At 37.2% G+C, this 16,843-nt stretch overlaps 4 protein-coding genes across 15 annotated transcripts in view; 3 read left to right on the top strand and 1 right to left on the bottom strand.

Moving 5' to 3' along the window:
- The window catches only part of Liprin-alpha (PTPRF interacting protein alpha), a 50,292-nt gene extending 37,936 nt beyond the window's left edge, over positions 1–12,356 (top strand). For 3 of the 11 annotated variants that reach the window (XM_066395580.1, XM_066395598.1, XM_066395572.1), the window contains 15 exons: positions 23–310; positions 942–1,079; positions 1,563–1,954; positions 2,012–2,272; positions 2,519–2,807; positions 3,731–3,820; positions 5,775–5,929; positions 5,993–6,028; positions 6,367–6,568; positions 6,624–6,778; positions 6,829–7,031; positions 7,420–7,690; positions 7,896–8,052; positions 8,102–8,218; positions 8,278–12,356. In XM_066395580.1, coding sequence (XP_066251677.1) covers positions 23–310; positions 942–1,079; positions 1,563–1,954; positions 2,012–2,272; positions 2,519–2,807; positions 3,731–3,820; positions 5,775–5,929; positions 5,993–6,028; positions 6,367–6,568; positions 6,624–6,778; positions 6,829–7,031; positions 7,420–7,690; positions 7,896–8,052; positions 8,102–8,218; positions 8,278–8,358 — 2,835 coding nt within the window. In that variant the 3' untranslated portion in view covers positions 8,359–12,356. The remainder of the gene's footprint in view (positions 1–22; positions 311–941; positions 1,080–1,562; positions 1,955–2,011; positions 2,273–2,518; positions 2,808–3,730; positions 3,821–5,774; positions 5,930–5,992; positions 6,029–6,366; positions 6,569–6,623; positions 6,779–6,828; positions 7,032–7,419; positions 7,691–7,895; positions 8,053–8,101; positions 8,219–8,277) is intronic. The other 8 variants (XM_066395618.1, XM_066395605.1, XM_066395614.1 and 5 more) reach the window with 6 other exon arrangements.
- LOC136412710 (acireductone dioxygenase-like) lies at positions 12,123–13,247 on the bottom strand. The gene is made up of 3 exons (XM_066395885.1): positions 12,940–13,247; positions 12,605–12,886; positions 12,123–12,550 (listed from the first exon to the last, which is right to left on the bottom strand). The coding sequence occupies exons 1-3, from the start codon at positions 13,036–13,038 to the stop codon at positions 12,425–12,427; spliced, it is 507 nt and encodes a 168-aa protein (XP_066251982.1). The 5' UTR covers positions 13,039–13,247; the 3' UTR covers positions 12,123–12,424.
- A 529-nt stretch (positions 13,248–13,776) lies between these two features.
- Positions 13,777–14,702, top strand: Adi1 (acireductone dioxygenase 1). The gene is made up of 3 exons (XM_066395873.1): positions 13,777–14,128; positions 14,179–14,484; positions 14,539–14,702. The coding sequence occupies exons 1-3, from the start codon at positions 14,006–14,008 to the stop codon at positions 14,683–14,685; spliced, it is 576 nt and encodes a 191-aa protein (XP_066251970.1). The 5' UTR covers positions 13,777–14,005; the 3' UTR covers positions 14,686–14,702.
- A 471-nt stretch (positions 14,703–15,173) lies between these two features.
- On the top strand, positions 15,174–16,825 carry LOC136412647 (methionine aminopeptidase 1). Of its 2 annotated transcripts, none has more exons than XM_066395789.1 (4): positions 15,174–15,392; positions 15,584–15,802; positions 15,856–16,374; positions 16,425–16,825. In XM_066395789.1, exons 1-4 carry the CDS (start codon positions 15,230–15,232, stop codon positions 16,655–16,657), a joined length of 1,134 nt encoding a protein of 377 aa, XP_066251886.1. In that variant the 5' UTR covers positions 15,174–15,229; the 3' UTR covers positions 16,658–16,825. The 2 variants fall into 2 exon arrangements, with proteins under 2 accessions (XP_066251886.1, XP_066251890.1); XM_066395793.1 differs by having other exon boundaries at positions 15,277–15,406.
- Positions 16,826–16,843: the final 18 nt, after the last annotated feature.

Here is a 16,843-nt window from a genome sequence, read left to right as displayed (position 1 = left end):
TGAAAATGTTGATATTTTTTAGACCAGTGAGATCGGGACGTGGCAACGTCGAGTGGCTGAAATGCAGAACCGCATGGGGGAGCTCGAGGAGAACCTCTCCAAAGCACAGAAAGAGCTGCTCAAAGCACAGGACATGAACGTGAAGTTGCAGCGCGATTTACGGGAAAATGTAGCTCAGAAGGAGGACCAGGAGGAACGCATTGCTACACTGGAGAAACGCTACTTGAATGCGCAGCGCGAGAGCACCTCTCTACACGATTTGAATGAAAAATTGGAGCAGGAATTGCAACACAAGGAGGCGCAAATTAAGGTATTTTTTTGTAATATTAGGTTAGGTATAGGGGAAATTGACTATATATCTAGATTTAGTTTAAATTGATATAGTGGAAAAAACTATGATTGGTAGAGTAAGATAATCCATAATATCCTAGGTTGCATATATCAAATTTCAGTTCCACTATTTTTTATTTATACAATTTTTTTAAAAAAAGGTTCATTCACCAAACTGTCGAGAATCCCCAGACATCAAGTTTTCCTTCCTGGAGACTACTATAAAATAAAGTAGGTTTATCATAGCTGCATTAACGTTTACACTTACCATATAAGTGCCATTTAGTTTATCTAAGTAATTAAAACTCGATTATACACCTATCTAACGCCAAAAAAATCCCTTCCCGTTTCATTATCACCCAAGTATACCAACAAGTTCAAGTGAATCGTTGAAATTCAAACAGCCGTTCGATCGAAAAACTGCCAATATCCTCACACGTTTACATTCCTCATTCATACTTATCAATAATAGAAAAAAAAACAAGTAAACAATAAATTAATGTATCAGATCTAATTCAATGACTAATAAGACATTAAAGTTAATGCATCAAGTGCGCACCGCAATGCAGCATGTAATCGGTTTAATATCGGACTTGATGTTCATGTTTCAGTTGCACGAGGAGAAAATTGCGGCTATCCAAGAGAAGCTGGAATTGGCCGAGCAGAAATTGGCCCAATACTCGAAGCTTCCGGAGATGGAGGAGCAGCTTAAACAGCGCATGGAGGCGCTTACGCAGGTGAGACCTCAGGTACGAGGCTCTCAGCTCACTTATTATCTATCTCTCTATTTCTCTGTTCTTTCGTGGTTGTTTGTCCCTTAGAGCACAGATTTCCCTATGAAAATAGTCGAAGGTTCTCGGGGAGTTTGCCAGTTTTACCTGTGTTTACCTTCAGCTGTTTATTTGTATGTGCTAGTATATAAAATTATAGGAAATGGGTGTTTTAGATTTGAGCGGTGTAATGTTTAGGGCAAAAGTACAGGATATCCTTGCAGTTGGTTCAGCCAAAGCCAACATTACACAGCTCTAAATGCAATAGAATATATGTTAGTTGGAAAGTGAGCCTTGAGCTAGATATCCTTTAATGTCAATGCACCTCTGCTTGCATCCCCTCTCAAATTAATTAACAGTCTCACCATTAACATTAAATTTGAAATCCTTTAGATTGTTATAGAATGGTATTGGTTTTATCATTATAAATATGTGGTAGGATTATATTCTTCTGTTGGTCAGGCTCAAGAACGTCACGGATCGGCAGAGGACCGTATCCAGCGATTGGAGGCCAATCTGGACGAGAAAAACGCCGAGTTGGTGAGACTGAATCAAAGACTGAAAATGAACGAGGATCACAATTCTCGTTTGTCTGCCACTGTTGACAAATTACTGTCCGAGTCCAACGACCGGCTACAGGATCATCTGAAGGAGAGAATGCATGCGCTTCAAGAAAAGAATAATCTTACTCAGGAGTTGGACAAGACCAGAAAGCTGATGGAAGACGTGGATCAACAAAAGTCTGAAATCATGAAAGAGCTGGCCAAATCGCGGCTGGAAATCGACAATGTAAAGCGACAAATGCTGCAGCAAGAAATTGCTTATAATATTCAGCAAACTGATGCCCTAACTAGGTACATGTTTTGTTTTCTGTTATTCTCTCTGTTAAATTCTATGTTTTCTTTGCTTAGGTCTCTTTCGCCGAATGCGGTAGATCCCTCGAATTTCTCCCGCAGTGCAAGCCATTCCAGCTTCGATACGCATTCCCTGCCGCGACGACCCAACAAGAGTCGCACCCCCATTGACGAAGAACCGAAAATGAGCTTCGGTTCTCGCTCTATGACAGAACACGAATGGGAAAAGATGCAGCAGGCCCACGTGCTGGCCAATGTTCAGCAAGCTTTTGACGTGTCCAGCGACGCCGAAGGCGACGATAATGATAGCTTGTTCAGGTATATTTTTCTGGGGTTCTAATTCATTGTTGTTTCAACTAATTACATGCTTCAACTTGAGAGAATTGAAATGAATTACTTTTTGGTCACCATATTGTCAAGGAAAATAGTTTGATGGCACATTATTACCTATCTTAGCATTTAAATTCTTCAATATTCTGAAGAAATGCGAAAAGAATCCTTCCGCATACTTTTAGCGCTGTTTTCACAATAGAGATAACTTAATATATTTGTTTCTTCCAATAGTACCGCCGACATGCTTTCTCCCTCCGGCCACACTGACGCCCAAACCTTGGCGATGATGCTCCAGGAGCAGTTGGATGCCATAAACAATGAGATCCGCCTCATCCAGGAGGAGAAGCAGAATACAGAGGCGCGAGCCGAGGAATTAGAGTCCCGTGTGGGTAGCATGGAGCACATGAATCTGTTGGCACGAGGTCGCAGTTTGGAGCGACAATCACCCCCTGTAAGCGGTAGATCCACTCCCAAGTCGAACCACAGTCCCCAGAGGGACTATTTACATAAGTATCACACGGTGAGCTGGGTTTCTCCTACTCCTACTCCCTCAGTCTGCTCAATCTTTGGAATTATTATTTAATAAACGAGTATGATAATAAGTTGTGCTCATTAATATACGTGTCACGAGTAAGAAAAATTAAAGTACTTTAAAATTTTGCCTTCATTTTAATGTGAGTCAATATTAACAGATATTTTAAGTGTAAATCTGTGTTCTGTTTTGGTATGTATAATCTTTGGACCGGAGTTAATACTAAATTTAATTGTATCAAGAGTTATGCGCATTATCATTTTCGAGATTAAGTTGCCCAAGTTACTCCATTTGTTCTACATTTACTGTTCCATCCGTCATTAAAGCGATCTAATATCAAAAACAAATGTCTTTATAAATCGTAGATACTGATGACATGGGAAACATACAGAGAGCTCATTTAAATTTCATATTTAGCCAGCTGTGGGATTTCACACAAGAGAAAGAGAAGATAACAAATAGGTCGTAGCTTGATCATATGCCGCAAAATGATGTTAAAATTAATTTTTGATAAAGGAGCCGAGTGAAGTTGTGTTGCTTTATTTACTTTTATCGACGTACGTTCTTTTCTTCAACAAACTTCACAGCTGACTGATATGAAATTTAAATGATCTCTCCGTCTAACCAATTGGAACGCGTTATATACTTGCCACGTGGTCAGTATCTATCATTTTTTGAGATTTATATTTTTGAAGTTACGCCTTTTTAATATCGAATGGACGAGCAAATATAGAGTAAGTTGAGTAATTTTTTAATTCCAACAATGACCATTCTGAGTAGTTTCCAACTGAAACCGAGGGAGTACGGTCTTGAAGGCAATACAAAATGGAAGCGCGTTTGAATTAAAATATGTTTGTTTTGAAAGTGATTAGTTATTTTGTATTGCCGATGTGATCGGTGTGATGTTGTAGGCCCCGGCAAGTATGTCTCCAGCCCATTTGCAACAATATCACTCGACCTTGAGCCCAGGCGCTTTGTCAGAATCGTTACCATCCAGCCAGGTTTGTGACAGAACCCACGTATTACGATCGTCTTGGCTGAATTTGACAGTATATTTATTTTCCTGAAATTGTTGCTTCGGATATTCCCATTTTCAGATGGTTTCAAATGAAAGTCATTGGCACAGTGTTTTTTCAAGGGCTGTTAGTATATTCCCAAAAAGTGATTAAAGAGTTCACTTACCCATACTCCTATCTGAGATGTCTCTAAATTTTTATAAATCAATTTGAAAAACTTATCCCCCTAAAATCAGGATTTCATTCAATTTTTGCAATTCTTTTTGACAATCAATCAACGGGGCTCCACTTTTCTGACCCTATGTCATCCTAAATTGCCATTCACTGTTCATACTTTTCATAGTACATTTTTCAATATATTCTTTTAATAAGCTCTCAAGAAACCATCTGAAAAGCTGTGGACTCACTGAATCCAATTCAGAAGTAACCACCAAAGGCTTTTTTCCAGTCCCCTTCTGTTGGCTTTAAATCACATTACACTAAACACCACACCAGTATACAGGGTGTTCATTGAACATACGGCAATAATTCAAGAGATTATTCATGGGACTATTCTAAGAATATTTTGCCCTTTGATAATTTTTGAAAAGCCTTCTTGTTCCGAAGATATAGGGCAAGAAATATTTTCGACTATACCAATTTTTCATATTTTTGAAATTATTAATGTAATGGGACTATTTGGAATATTCTTAGGAACTATTTGTTTTATCCATATCACATACAATGCGTTCAGTCATTTGTTCCTGCTAATTTTTTTCCACTTATTCCATTCTGTCAATGGCTTTTGCATACATTGGTTCAAATCCCTCAACTACTAACGCTGATTCTTTTGACCGATAAAGCTAATTTCTCAAGAAATGCAATAAGGAATTTTTTCAGTTACCATGTGTGTGCTGAAGAAAATCCACATGAAATACTTAAAGATCGTTTTCAACATCAGTTCTCTTTGAACGTTTGTATTGGAATTGTGGACGACTGGCTAATTGGACCGGTATTTCTAATAGGAAGACTGACCGGCGAGGTGTATTTCAACTTTTTGGAACACACACTACCTCAGTTTCTGAAGAATGTAACATTGACAACGAGAAATGCAATGTGGTTTATGCAAGATGGTGCATCAGTGCATTTCACTGTGAGGTTTTGAGAGTAACATACGAAAATCGCTGGATTATATGAGATGGGCCTCCCTTATGGCCTGCTTGATCTCCGGACTTAAAGCCCTTGAATTATTTCTTATGAAATCATCTAAATTTATTAGTTTATACTACTCTAGTGGAAAATGAGGAAGATTTAAGAAATCGAATAATTGATGGGTGTAACTTAATAAGAAATCACCCTAGTATTTTTAAAAGAATTCAGCAGACAATGAGAAGAAAATTAGATTCTTATATCGTAGTTCCATTTTCAACAGTTCTTATCGATTAAGAAGCTTCAAATGTAATGTTTAGTAATAAAATGTTGGTATAGTCGAAAATTTTCCTCGTACTGTATCTTTGGAACAAGGAAGATTTTCAAAAATCATCAAAGGAAAAAATATTATTAGAATAATTCAGGGAATAACCTCTTGAATGTTTACCATAAGTTTAGTAAATACCCTGTACAACACATATAACCATTGGCTGTACTATGGATACTTTTAATTTTCCCCCTTTTTACTTATATATCTCTGTTGCGCATGACACCATGGATGACTACAAATACAGTTTCCCGCTGGCGTATTGTGAATAAAGGTTGGAGGTACCCCACTCGCTTATGAACGCTTTATACCAGAAAAACACCATAGATTTTAGACAAATAGGTTCAAACTCTACATAGATTTTGGGCCTGTTTCCCTGAGCTCAGATCGTCAGTTCAACTCACAATTCTTGACTGAATGTGACGATTATTGGGCTCTAAATATTTAAAACCTCACAATGAATCATATTAATTTTTGGTCCAGCTGCAGTTAGCTGCTCTTTCTTCGGAAATGGGCAGGGATGAGATGCATTTGGGGGACAACAGCAGTGGCGGAGGAGCCTCTCCTTTGACGGCCAGGTCTCTTCGTTTAGAGCGGATGGCTCAAACTATTGCTCACAGCCAAGAAGAACTAAGAAGGTAAACTGAAATAATTTTTTTATCATTACAGTTCGGAATAATTTTTTTCCTTTTAATGCAAAGACACGGTCGAGCCCTATCGCCAGGAATGAATTACAGGTTAATATCGCTATTATTTATACGGTTGGCGATGTTTTATTGTCGGTCTGTGTGTGGAAATTAATAAATTTTCGTCTGAAGCCACAATTCCACGTACAGAGCGGTAAAGCATGTTTGTCCCCCCACACTTCAGCGAAATACTCTAGCAGTCATTATTTACAAATTCAATGCAGATGCAAATGTTGTTCGGGAACCCTCAGTAGATATGTACGTCATTAATTCTTATCGACTTTAAGTCCAACAGAAACACTACATATGCCTTCGCTGACGTGTAATGTCGCTTAAGTGCACGTCTTCTAGCTGTTTAGTTTAGACAGTAGCGTAGAATATGTGTTTAGGCCAGGCCAGAACACTCACACGCCCCCATCACCTCTGTCCTCTCGTCATAGCAGCCAGGAGAGCCTGCATAAAAACGCGTACAGCACCGCCTCTGGATTCAACAGGGACGCGGCAGCGGCGGCGGCAGCAGCGGCGGCAGCAGCTCAGAAGAAGAAGGGCATTAAAAGCAGTTTAGGGCGGTTCTTTAGCAAGAAGGAAAAAGTGAGTTGCGTGTATATAATCTGAAGATTTTCTGTTTAAATTTCATGTTTCAAAGGTTAAAGGGAAAGACATTCCTGGCACTGAAAGCAACTTGAGCCTTAGCCAGAGCAGTATCGCGCTTCCGGATGGTGATCTCAGCAGTGATTCGATGAGCATCTCTGGGAAAGTGGGACAAAAAGCTGTGGAATTCGATAGGAGACAGAAAAAGAAGTGCGTTTTGAAAAACTCAAAATCACCATATAAAATATGATATTTAATAGGGAACGAGATTACCGGCATGAGTTATTAGCCGAGGCCATGAAGGCCGGGACGCCTTTCGCCTTGTGGAACGGTCCTACCATCGTAGCTTGGCTGGAATTGTGGGTGGGAATGCCAGCCTGGTACGTGGCCGCTTGTAGGGCCAACGTCAAGTCTGGTGCCATTATGAGTGCACTGAGTGATACTGAAATCCAAAGAGAAATAGGTTAGAGCCTTTCGGGGGTAATACAATGAAAATTATCAATGATTTTCAGGAAATTTGCCTCAATACAGAAGCATACACAGTGCACACATTTCACTTCAAGTTGTATGAGTGCAAATTTGTCCAGAATTATAGATATATGTTCATTGCACGATTTGTGTTTAATGAGAGAATTTCATGAGTCAAATCTTGCATATTTATCACTGGAAAAAGTTTAAAGCACCCTCAATTTTCTCGAGGCTTTCAAATTGCTTCATCACATCTGTTCAGTTTTCAGTTCGGTGCAATTTTCAGTGAAAAGAAAAAGTAGCACAAGAAAGTGACTGAGCTGTATCTCATAAACTCTCATTGATAAACCACGATCATATTCATATGAAAGTCCCTTTTTCAGGCATAAGTAATCCGCTACATAGGCTTAAGTTACGCTTAGCAATTCAAGAGATGGTATCTTTGACGTCACCAAGTGCTCCCCAAACGTCTAGGACAACTTTAGCGTTCGGGGATATGAATCACGAGTGGGTAGGGAATGCTTGGTTACCCTCTTTGGGGCTACCCCAATACAGAACCACCTTCATGGAGTGTTTGGTGGATGCACGGATGTTAGACCACCTTACTAAAAAGGATTTGCGGGGCCAGCTTAAGATGGTCGATAGTTTTCATAGGTTCGATTAAAGATTGATCTTTTGAGAACCATTTGCATTAGTTTTCCCTAAAAAGACGTTAAAGTGAATTCTGAAAAGTTGCGAAAAAAATATATTGCTGTAACCAGAATACGATAGAAAATTGTAAATTTGATCTTAACTTCAATTTAAGGAGAAATTGTGCAAATGGGGATCAGTGATGTTAAAATATGAGAATTTTATTTAGGACAAGTCTGCAGTTTGGCATATCATGTTTAAAACGATTAAACTACGATCGAAACGTGTTGGAAGAGAGAAGGAAAAACTGTGAAAACAGCAACAGTGACGTGTTAGTGTGGAGTAATGAGCGATTAATTAAATGGGTGACCCAGTTAGGATTAAAGGTCCGTTTTAAATTAATTATAAATTGCAGAAATAATTTGTTGATTTCAGGAATATGGTAATAATTTATTAGAGTCGGGGGTGCATGGTGCTTTAGTGGCGTTGGATGAGAGTTTTGATGCCAATAGCATGGCATTGGCATTACAAATCCCCACTCAAAACACTCAAGTGAGTACTTTAACGACTTTTAATGTTTTCCAGATACTTATATGGAAACTGAATTTCAGGCTAGGCAAACATTAGAGGTAGAATATAATAATTTATTAAGATCGGCAACTAACAGGCGGCCGGATGACATCCGCTCTTGATATGGGTGGACGGTAGGCGTGTCGAATTAGAAATCCTATTTTTGAATGAAAAACATCCCTCGACCATGTAGTGTTCCACCACAGGTCAGTGCTACCTCTCTCATAGTTATTGAGCGCTGAAAATTGCCCGATTGTTATCATAGAAGCTGACATGATGCCTTTTGACCAGGCGATTATTGTGCTTGAGAAGTGAAAAGAGTTGTCACAGGGTGTCCCGATAATTACCATAAAAGCAAAATATTTCTTGCATAAACCAACCACTTCAAACTGTAAAATTGAATATTTTATTTTTGGAGGTCTCTGTTGAGGGACAAAATTAAGGGACACGCTGTATATGCGACTTTAGATAGTTAAGAACGCAGTATATTAAACGTGACTATGAGCTTTAAAACCGAGAACAAATACTTGTAATGTGGAGACTATAGTATTATAGATATATATATAAGCGCTTTAGGGCATCGGAAAATGTCGTTTGCTCGTAGATTTCCTAAAACTACATCGATACACCTCAAACATGCGCCATCCACTGATTTCCGCAAAGCATTTGACGCACTTTTCGATAAGTGGTTAGTTCGGATTTCAGATGAAAGTTTGCACTTGAAGGGCTTTACAGATGACCAAATGACGTACACTCAAAATCGCCTCAAATCTTATTCGTTAATGTTTAAGTCTGTTCATCTAGGAAGGGTATGTTGGAATGTCACTGCAAGGTCATTCGAAAACCAAGTGCGGACGGAACCATGAGGAAACAGTATACACAGGCCCTTATTTTCCAGTCTTTACCTTTTTCTGCCATTCGTTGAAAGATCAACGTTACCTCTATGTCCTGCTGTATGTGTTCAACAAAGTTGGAGTCTAAATTTCAGTTGGCTATCTCCAGATTCCAAGAGCGTTGCCTCTAGGGTTCAATCCTCAAATTATGTTAAGTGCGTTCGCATCAGCATAGATAAATCGTCATTTATTGCTGCCACACTTCCCTTATATCTACCGACCTGGAAGATGCAATCATTGATTTCCTAATGTATGACCATTGCAAAATTTGATATATCTGGCAAAATTCCCATTTTAACGACATTTTCCGATCACACAACCGTATTATCTATCCCACTGGTTAGTCAAATCCGCGGAATCGGTGGTGAGTCCTCATCATTCTTTAGTATTATTTTAGTTCGATTATCATACGCATTTAATGGTTCTATTACACCATAGTTATTGTTAGGGAACACTCGTGTTTAAACCAAAATAATAATCTAATTTATTAGTTTTTTTTACCGCTCCATGGAGAGTTACCTTAAAACAAACATCACATCAATTTCGTCCAAAGAGGAGGGAGTTTTGTGCGTGAATTGTGTTTTTATCTCATTTATTTCTAATGTACTCCTACAGTCTTGCCTAACGTTCAAACTAGCTCTGTCGAATATCTTTAATAGCGTGTTCAGTTTTAATAGAGTGTGATATTGATTAGATGTCATGATATAATAACATTATTGTAAATACAATACTAACCTAATGTAATGAGTGTGGCAGCAGTCAGTATTAATCCATGCGTGCCTGCAGTACTACATCCATTTGGAAAATAATCGATTCCGGGCGCGTTCGGGCTGAAGCGTCCAGAACAAACATAATGGTGCTGTCGTCTCTTCAGTTGGCTTCTTTTGGGAAAACCTGTGATTCTTCAAGTTATTACAAGTTCTCCCAAACTATCTCGAATATTCAGTATCATTTTGCCGTAATTATAAGGTTGAGTCATAAATAACTTCTGTTTTTTATCAGTCATTTACTTTGCTTTCATTAAATAACAAAATAATATTAATTTCAGCAAAATATGTTTTATTATACATCAAAATTACTTATGTATCTAAACTATTTTTCGGCACAGTCACCAAGAACATTAAAACATTAAGACATTTGCCGCAGTGGGGAACAAGTTTTTCTATACCCTTTTCATACCAAGTTGCCGCCTGTACACTAAGCCAATCTTGCACCCACCATTTCAATTCCTCGTTTGTGTTAGACCGCTGTTTTCCCAATCATGCTTTCATTTTAGCGAGCAAGTGAGCGTCGCTTAGTGTTAAGTCAAGACTGAGCGGAGGATGGTCAAACACTTCCAATTAAAAGTTCTTAAGCAACTCTTTACTCTGTAGTGCTACATTGGGGCATGCATTGCCATGAAGTAGGACTACTCCTGATGATAACATGCCTCTCTTTTTGTTTTGTATGGCTTTTTTTAATCGTCATCTATGCACCGCTGTTATTTATGATCTTCCCATATCTTCCTGGCAACTTATCAATTCCTTGCTTGTAAAATTCAGTTGGATTGGACTGGAACAAATTTTGGACTGTCTAACTAACTTATTCTTCAAAATTGAAGATTGTTTCGTTGAAGAAGTTTTGTAAGGAACGGACAATGGGGTAGTTTACTGGAGGAAGGTCCGGGGTGTAAGGTGGGTGTGGTAAACCAGACCACCCAAGCTTAAAAATGCTTTCTTGAGTCATCCTTGCTATATGAAGTGGCGCATTATCTTGTAAAAGAATGACGTTTTGACAAGTGCAGGAAGTTTTTACTGGAGTTTCTTTTGCAGCTTTTAAACGTACAGTGAAGGACAAAAGTATTGACACAGCGCGATGAAAAATTCTGTCGTACTGTTTTTTAGAGCAATTTTTATTATTTATATATTTATCTCTTCTTTTATTTTAATTAGCAGCAACTTTTGAGGCATTTGTTGGAAGATTGAGTTGTAGTTTCTTTTTATACCTCCTTTCCTTAGCAGATAGTTTTCTAAGTCGTCCATAATTTGAGGTTTTATTTTAGGAAATTAATCGTCATTTTCAAACCTCTTTTATTACATTTTGGTACTGTAAAATAATTCTTCTTTACTATATGGGCCAATAACTGAATAGGATTAGTCTACTCTCTTTTTTTGTATGGAGAAGAGTGTGATAGGGTTTTCACCAAGCTACTGTATTTGTCTGTCTTTTGCGGATGATATTATCATAGTTAAAACTAATTTTTCAATCCCCTGTTTTATAATTATCCTATCTAAACGGATTCTCGATTTTTATTACGAAAGCAGACTTGTGTAGCGATGATTTTCTTTTATTGTGTTCACTGAGACTGGGATATACCGCCACCTACTGTCGAAAGGGTGGGAAGTGGTAATGCGGAATTCCCCGAGAGGTCTACTCATTAAAAACCTAAAAAATTCAACACAATCCTTCTTTGAATCGGAAACTGCCCCTGAGGGATTTATCGCCGTCATTGCGAAAAACTTTTTTGTAGTGAAGCACGCATTGGATCCTAGACCCGTCCTTTTCCTGCGGGGTACCATTCATTTGCTAACCACGCCCGATGTCGCTTATTTCAGTGATTGAACGGCAACCTGCACACCAAGGTGGTACATGGTTAGCTGTCAAAATACTAACTGAACCTTTATCTATTTAGTGAACGCAAAAACTTGTTTCTCTTGGTAGCTTATAGTACCTGCAACGGCAGTTCTTTACGAATCGACCTTATAGCTAGTACAAATACTGTTAATCTAAGCTCTGGTTAATAAATAAGTTATCCCCCTTAATAAAGTATTCATTAACCCGGCAACTCCAATAATAATATAACATATTTCAAGCTAACGTTTCATTACTGTATTGTGTATACGCTGAGACAGTTGTTTCCGTTAATCCATGTAGAACTAAGAGCCATCAGTCATTATACAAATAAGTAGCGAAGTTTTCTGTATATACTATACAGGTAATGATAAAAGTATCGGTTTAATATTTTATACTGTGTATTATATTTTTTAGTTATATTGTTACTCGTATTTGTTTTGTTAATTGAATATACATACATCATATTGCTTAATGATATTGTTGTTGAATATACATAATATTAAATCTCGGAGAATAGTTTTAGCGTGATTGGAAATGATTGTCATCAACTGTATATGATTAATTATAGTGTTATTTTATGTATATATTACATAATATAACGAACAACCAAAGCAGCTACGTGTTTTTTTATCTCTATTGCTTACAATCTTCTACTCATAACAATAAAATTAAATACTTTCTCCTAATCGTCGTAAGCTCTATTGTAAAGTCGCCTCATGTAATCCTTCCTACAGTTCAGCTCATCGTTGGGTCTCTTGTACGCCTTATAGCCGTAGTCTTTTAGAAATCGCACTCCCTTATAGACTTCCTACAAAGCATTTAACACTCTGACCATTGATCGTTAATGTCATAAAGCTACTACTTTAGTTTCAACTACGAATCTATGATAGCACCCTCCTGGGATTACCACCAAATCTCCGGGCAGTAACTCGATTCTCAGCCACTCGTCGTATTTATCTCGCACGTCAAAATACCCACAACCAGCTAAAACTAGTCGAAATTCATCGTGTTCATGGAAATGTTCTGTGATGTGTTCCAGAAGGTCCTGATCATCCAAGATCTCCACTTTCCTTACGTGATGGTTATCCTTTTGCTCCATGAGGTTCTTTAGTAACGGGTCTTCCGTGAAGTTGTTGGTATCAATCTTGGACATTTTTGATGGCTCATATTAATGGATTTAAAAAAACATGGACTTACTTGGTAGTATTCCACCCCACTGGTTTTATACAGTTCCTCCAACGTCACATATTTGGGAGTTAGGTTTTTTTCCTCGGAAAGCAGCCAAGCCCTTACCATTTTCAGTGGTTGGTTTCAGCACCATTTATTAAGAATAAATGTGACTTAATAGGTAATCAGGTGATCAGGTATTGTTGCAGCACGCAGGAGACCGTGTAATCATGGGATAATTTTGTATGCAAACAATACATAAATATGTCATAAAATGTTTATTCCTATTGTATCGGAGATAAATTACCATGGAACTTGTTGGTTAATAGTTCCTGTGAATTTGACAGTGCGAAATGTTGTTAAATAAGAAACTTTACATATATTTTTACATTTGTAATACTTGCTAAGATTTGAAAAAAGGCGGAAGTTGTGGTAACGACTCTAATGAAACATGACTACATAGTATAACAGCGTGTGACGTCACGTAGTATGCGCATTTAAATTATATTTAACAATGTTTGTCTAATTAATGAAGTGTACTTTGAGTGTAAGCAAGCCGTAAGAACAATTACGAAAATACATGCTCTAGAAATATTATTGATTCTTTTGTCTTATACAGAGATAGTTCCAACGTAAAAGTTATGGTAGTGTGTCACCAATGTTTAATTTTGTTACGTTGAGTTTGAGTCGTGTTGTTAAGAAAATAGGTGTGACAATATTTTCTTAACGGCTGATTTTTCATCAGTTTTGTTAAATTTAAATTTTCAGGGTTTTATAACGTATCAAAGCAAATGGCCACTTTGAATAGTTCGTATGCAAATGACCCTTCGGGAACAAATATTATTATCTTTGACAGCAATTGTAAACTTAGGTTATGCTTCAGGTGCATCTTTATGTTTATCTATTTTTAGATAATTTAGTTTAATTAAAACATTTATCTCAATTTAAGTTAATTACCCGTTTATCGTCAACTAGGTTAAAAGTTAAATTACATTTCATCAGATAAACCACATCCTCAATCTTAGCTATACTCCTTATTTACCCCAACGTTTGTTAAATTATTTATGGAGATTTCTGGATACTAAATCTCCAAAAAATGGTCTTAGCCTGGTATATGGATAATGACGACTATGACAAAAGAGAGGAACATCACAAAACCCCTCCAGAATATGTCTCACTAAAGGACTTGTTCCAGATAACTGGTGTTGAATATTATCAGGTTAGTTGAGGCTACAACAGATGAATAACTTAACACCACATTCCTTGTAGTTAAACATTGAGACTCTCCAAACAGATGGAATCCTAGATAAACTAAAAAAAGATAGAGGCTACTCATATGAAGATGAAGTCACAATGAAACCCCCCTCTGAAGACACGGAAGAATTTGAGAAAAAATTAACGATTTTCTTCACAGAACACCTGCACACAGATGAAGAGATTCGACTATGTATTAAAGGATCTGGATATTTCGACGTGCGGGACAATGGAGATCAGTGGATTCGAGTAAAAGTGGTACCAGGCGATTTGCTTATTGTTCCTGCTGGGATTTATCACCGATTTACTTTGGATACAAATGTAGGTTAAAAGTTGAAAACTTTACAGGTAATGACATTTTGGACTATTATGCAGAATTTCATTGTTGCCAGAAGATTCTTTGTTGGGGAACCTGTCTGGACACCACACAATCGCCCTGCAGATAATATGGATGCTCGCAAACAATATGTGAAAACCCTCACTGCTGGCAGATTTGTTAAAACACACACACCGTTTTGTTGATATAACTATAAATATATTTTGAATCCATTGTTGTTAAATTTTTAATAACACAAAAACAAATTAAATATATTTTTTTAATTAAAGCCAAAAGGGAGCTTTACATTCCATTTCCGAAAGTAACATAACATAACAATATTTAATTATAACGATTTCCATTTCCGTTTGTAAGACCACTTAACTCATTTAAATATCTGTGCACTAAACGGGGACAATAAAGTATAGGTGTCAAATCAAGAAACGACAATGTAAACAGATAAAATTGTGGCGCATGAGGAATGTCTGCTATATTACCATATAAGAAACTCACAAAATATTTGGCAATTAAAAAATATGCAGTTGTTATCTAATAACAATTATTAATATAATTAATTGACTTCTGAATACTATTATAGTAATAATAAATTAGGTCCCAAATTTCATACAAATTATTGTTGGCATTACATATGACAAGTAAGCAACTTGGCAACGCTGAACGCTGCCTCCTGTCACTGAAATTTTTTTAGATAACTTTTCTTTTGGTTCTCAATTTATATTACTTGGAAAAATGGAAACACCGGAGAGAAAATGTGAGACCTCGGGCTGTGGAAAACGCGCCAATTTGCAGTGTCCTACTTGTATAAAACTGGGAATATCAGGATCATATTTCTGTTCACAGGAGTGTTTCAAGTCTAACTGGAAAACCCACAAAGTTATTCATGCACTTGCAAGTAAGTGAGGTTAGGTAGGTATGATAGAACATTGTGAATCATAAACTTTCTTCACTAAAAGAACTCTCTGCTAAACAAACCATGTGGAGCTATATTTCTAGATATCTCAATTTCTTAGGTATTCTATATAAATAATATTTGAGCTCCTTTATCTTAACACAATACACCCCTTTTGTATTTATCATATATAGAAGGCGAAGGCAATGAAAAGAAAGATGACAGTTACTGTCCATGGCCTTATTACAATTACACAGGAAAACTGAGGCCTTTCCCGCAAACCCAAAAAAGAATGGTACCATTAGAGATTGGAAGACCTGATTATGCAGATCATCCGCAAGGATTCCCTTTAAGTGAGCAGGCAGTGAAGGGGTCAGCTCATATTAAAGTCTTGGATGATGAAGAAATAGAAGGTAAGTTACCTACATCAAGAAATTTGATTGAATGTAATTTTGCTGCTTTCCAGGCATGAGAGTGGCTTGTAAATTGGGCAGGGAAGTACTGGATGAAGCTGCTCGAATATGTGATGTTGGCATAACCACTGATGAAATTGACAGAGTCGTTCATGAAGCCTGTATTGAAAAAGAGTGTTATCCCTCCCCATTGAACTACTACGAATTTCCTGCCTCTTGTTGCACTTCAGTGAATGAAGTAATTTGTCATGGCATCCCAGATACTCGCCCTTTGGAAGATGGGGACATATGCAATGTAGATATTACAGTCTATCACAGAGGGTTTCATGGAGATTTAAATGAAACCTTTCTGGTTGGAAACATCAACAACAAAGTTAAAGATCTAGTCAAAGTGACTTATGAGTGTTTGCAAAAGGGCATAGAAATAGTGCGCCCTGGAGAAAAATATAGGGAAATAGGAAACGTTATTCAAAAACATGCACAGACACATGGATATTCTGTGGTGAAGAGTTACTGTGGCCATGGGATCCATAGATTGTTTCATACTGCTCCCAATGTTCCTCATTATGCCAGTAAGTATGTTAAATTTAGTTTTATAAAAAATATTCAATTTTTATTACAGAAAACCGTGCAATAGGAGTTATGAAACCTGGCCATTGCTTCACAATAGAACCAATGATTTCCATAGGGTCATGGAAAGATGAAATGTGGCCAGATAAATGGACTGCAGTGACTAAAGATGGACAGTGGTCTGCTCAATTTGAACAAACCCTTTTAGTAAATGATACAGGATGTGAAATTCTCACAAGAAGAAGAGAGAAAAATGGCCAACCCCACTTCATGGATAAATTGTAATATAATCCTTGTTTTTGTAGTTGCAGAAATAACATTTTTATAGTTGTGTATCCTGTGAGTTTGCTCTTTAATTCACCCTTTATTGCTGTGAAATTAATTCAACTTCAACTTTATTTATCCAAATTGAACTTTAATATTGGATTTTGAAAATAAAAATGAAAAACAAAAGGTTTTTTTTTTAATATT

Source organism: Euwallacea similis, chromosome 1, assembly GCF_039881205.1.
Source record: "Euwallacea similis isolate ESF13 chromosome 1, ESF131.1, whole genome shotgun sequence".
Lineage (NCBI taxonomy): Eukaryota > Metazoa > Arthropoda > Insecta > Coleoptera > Curculionidae > Euwallacea > Euwallacea similis.
The sequence above is the reverse complement of the archived record's forward strand: the minus strand, read 5'-3'. Positions and strand labels throughout refer to the sequence as shown.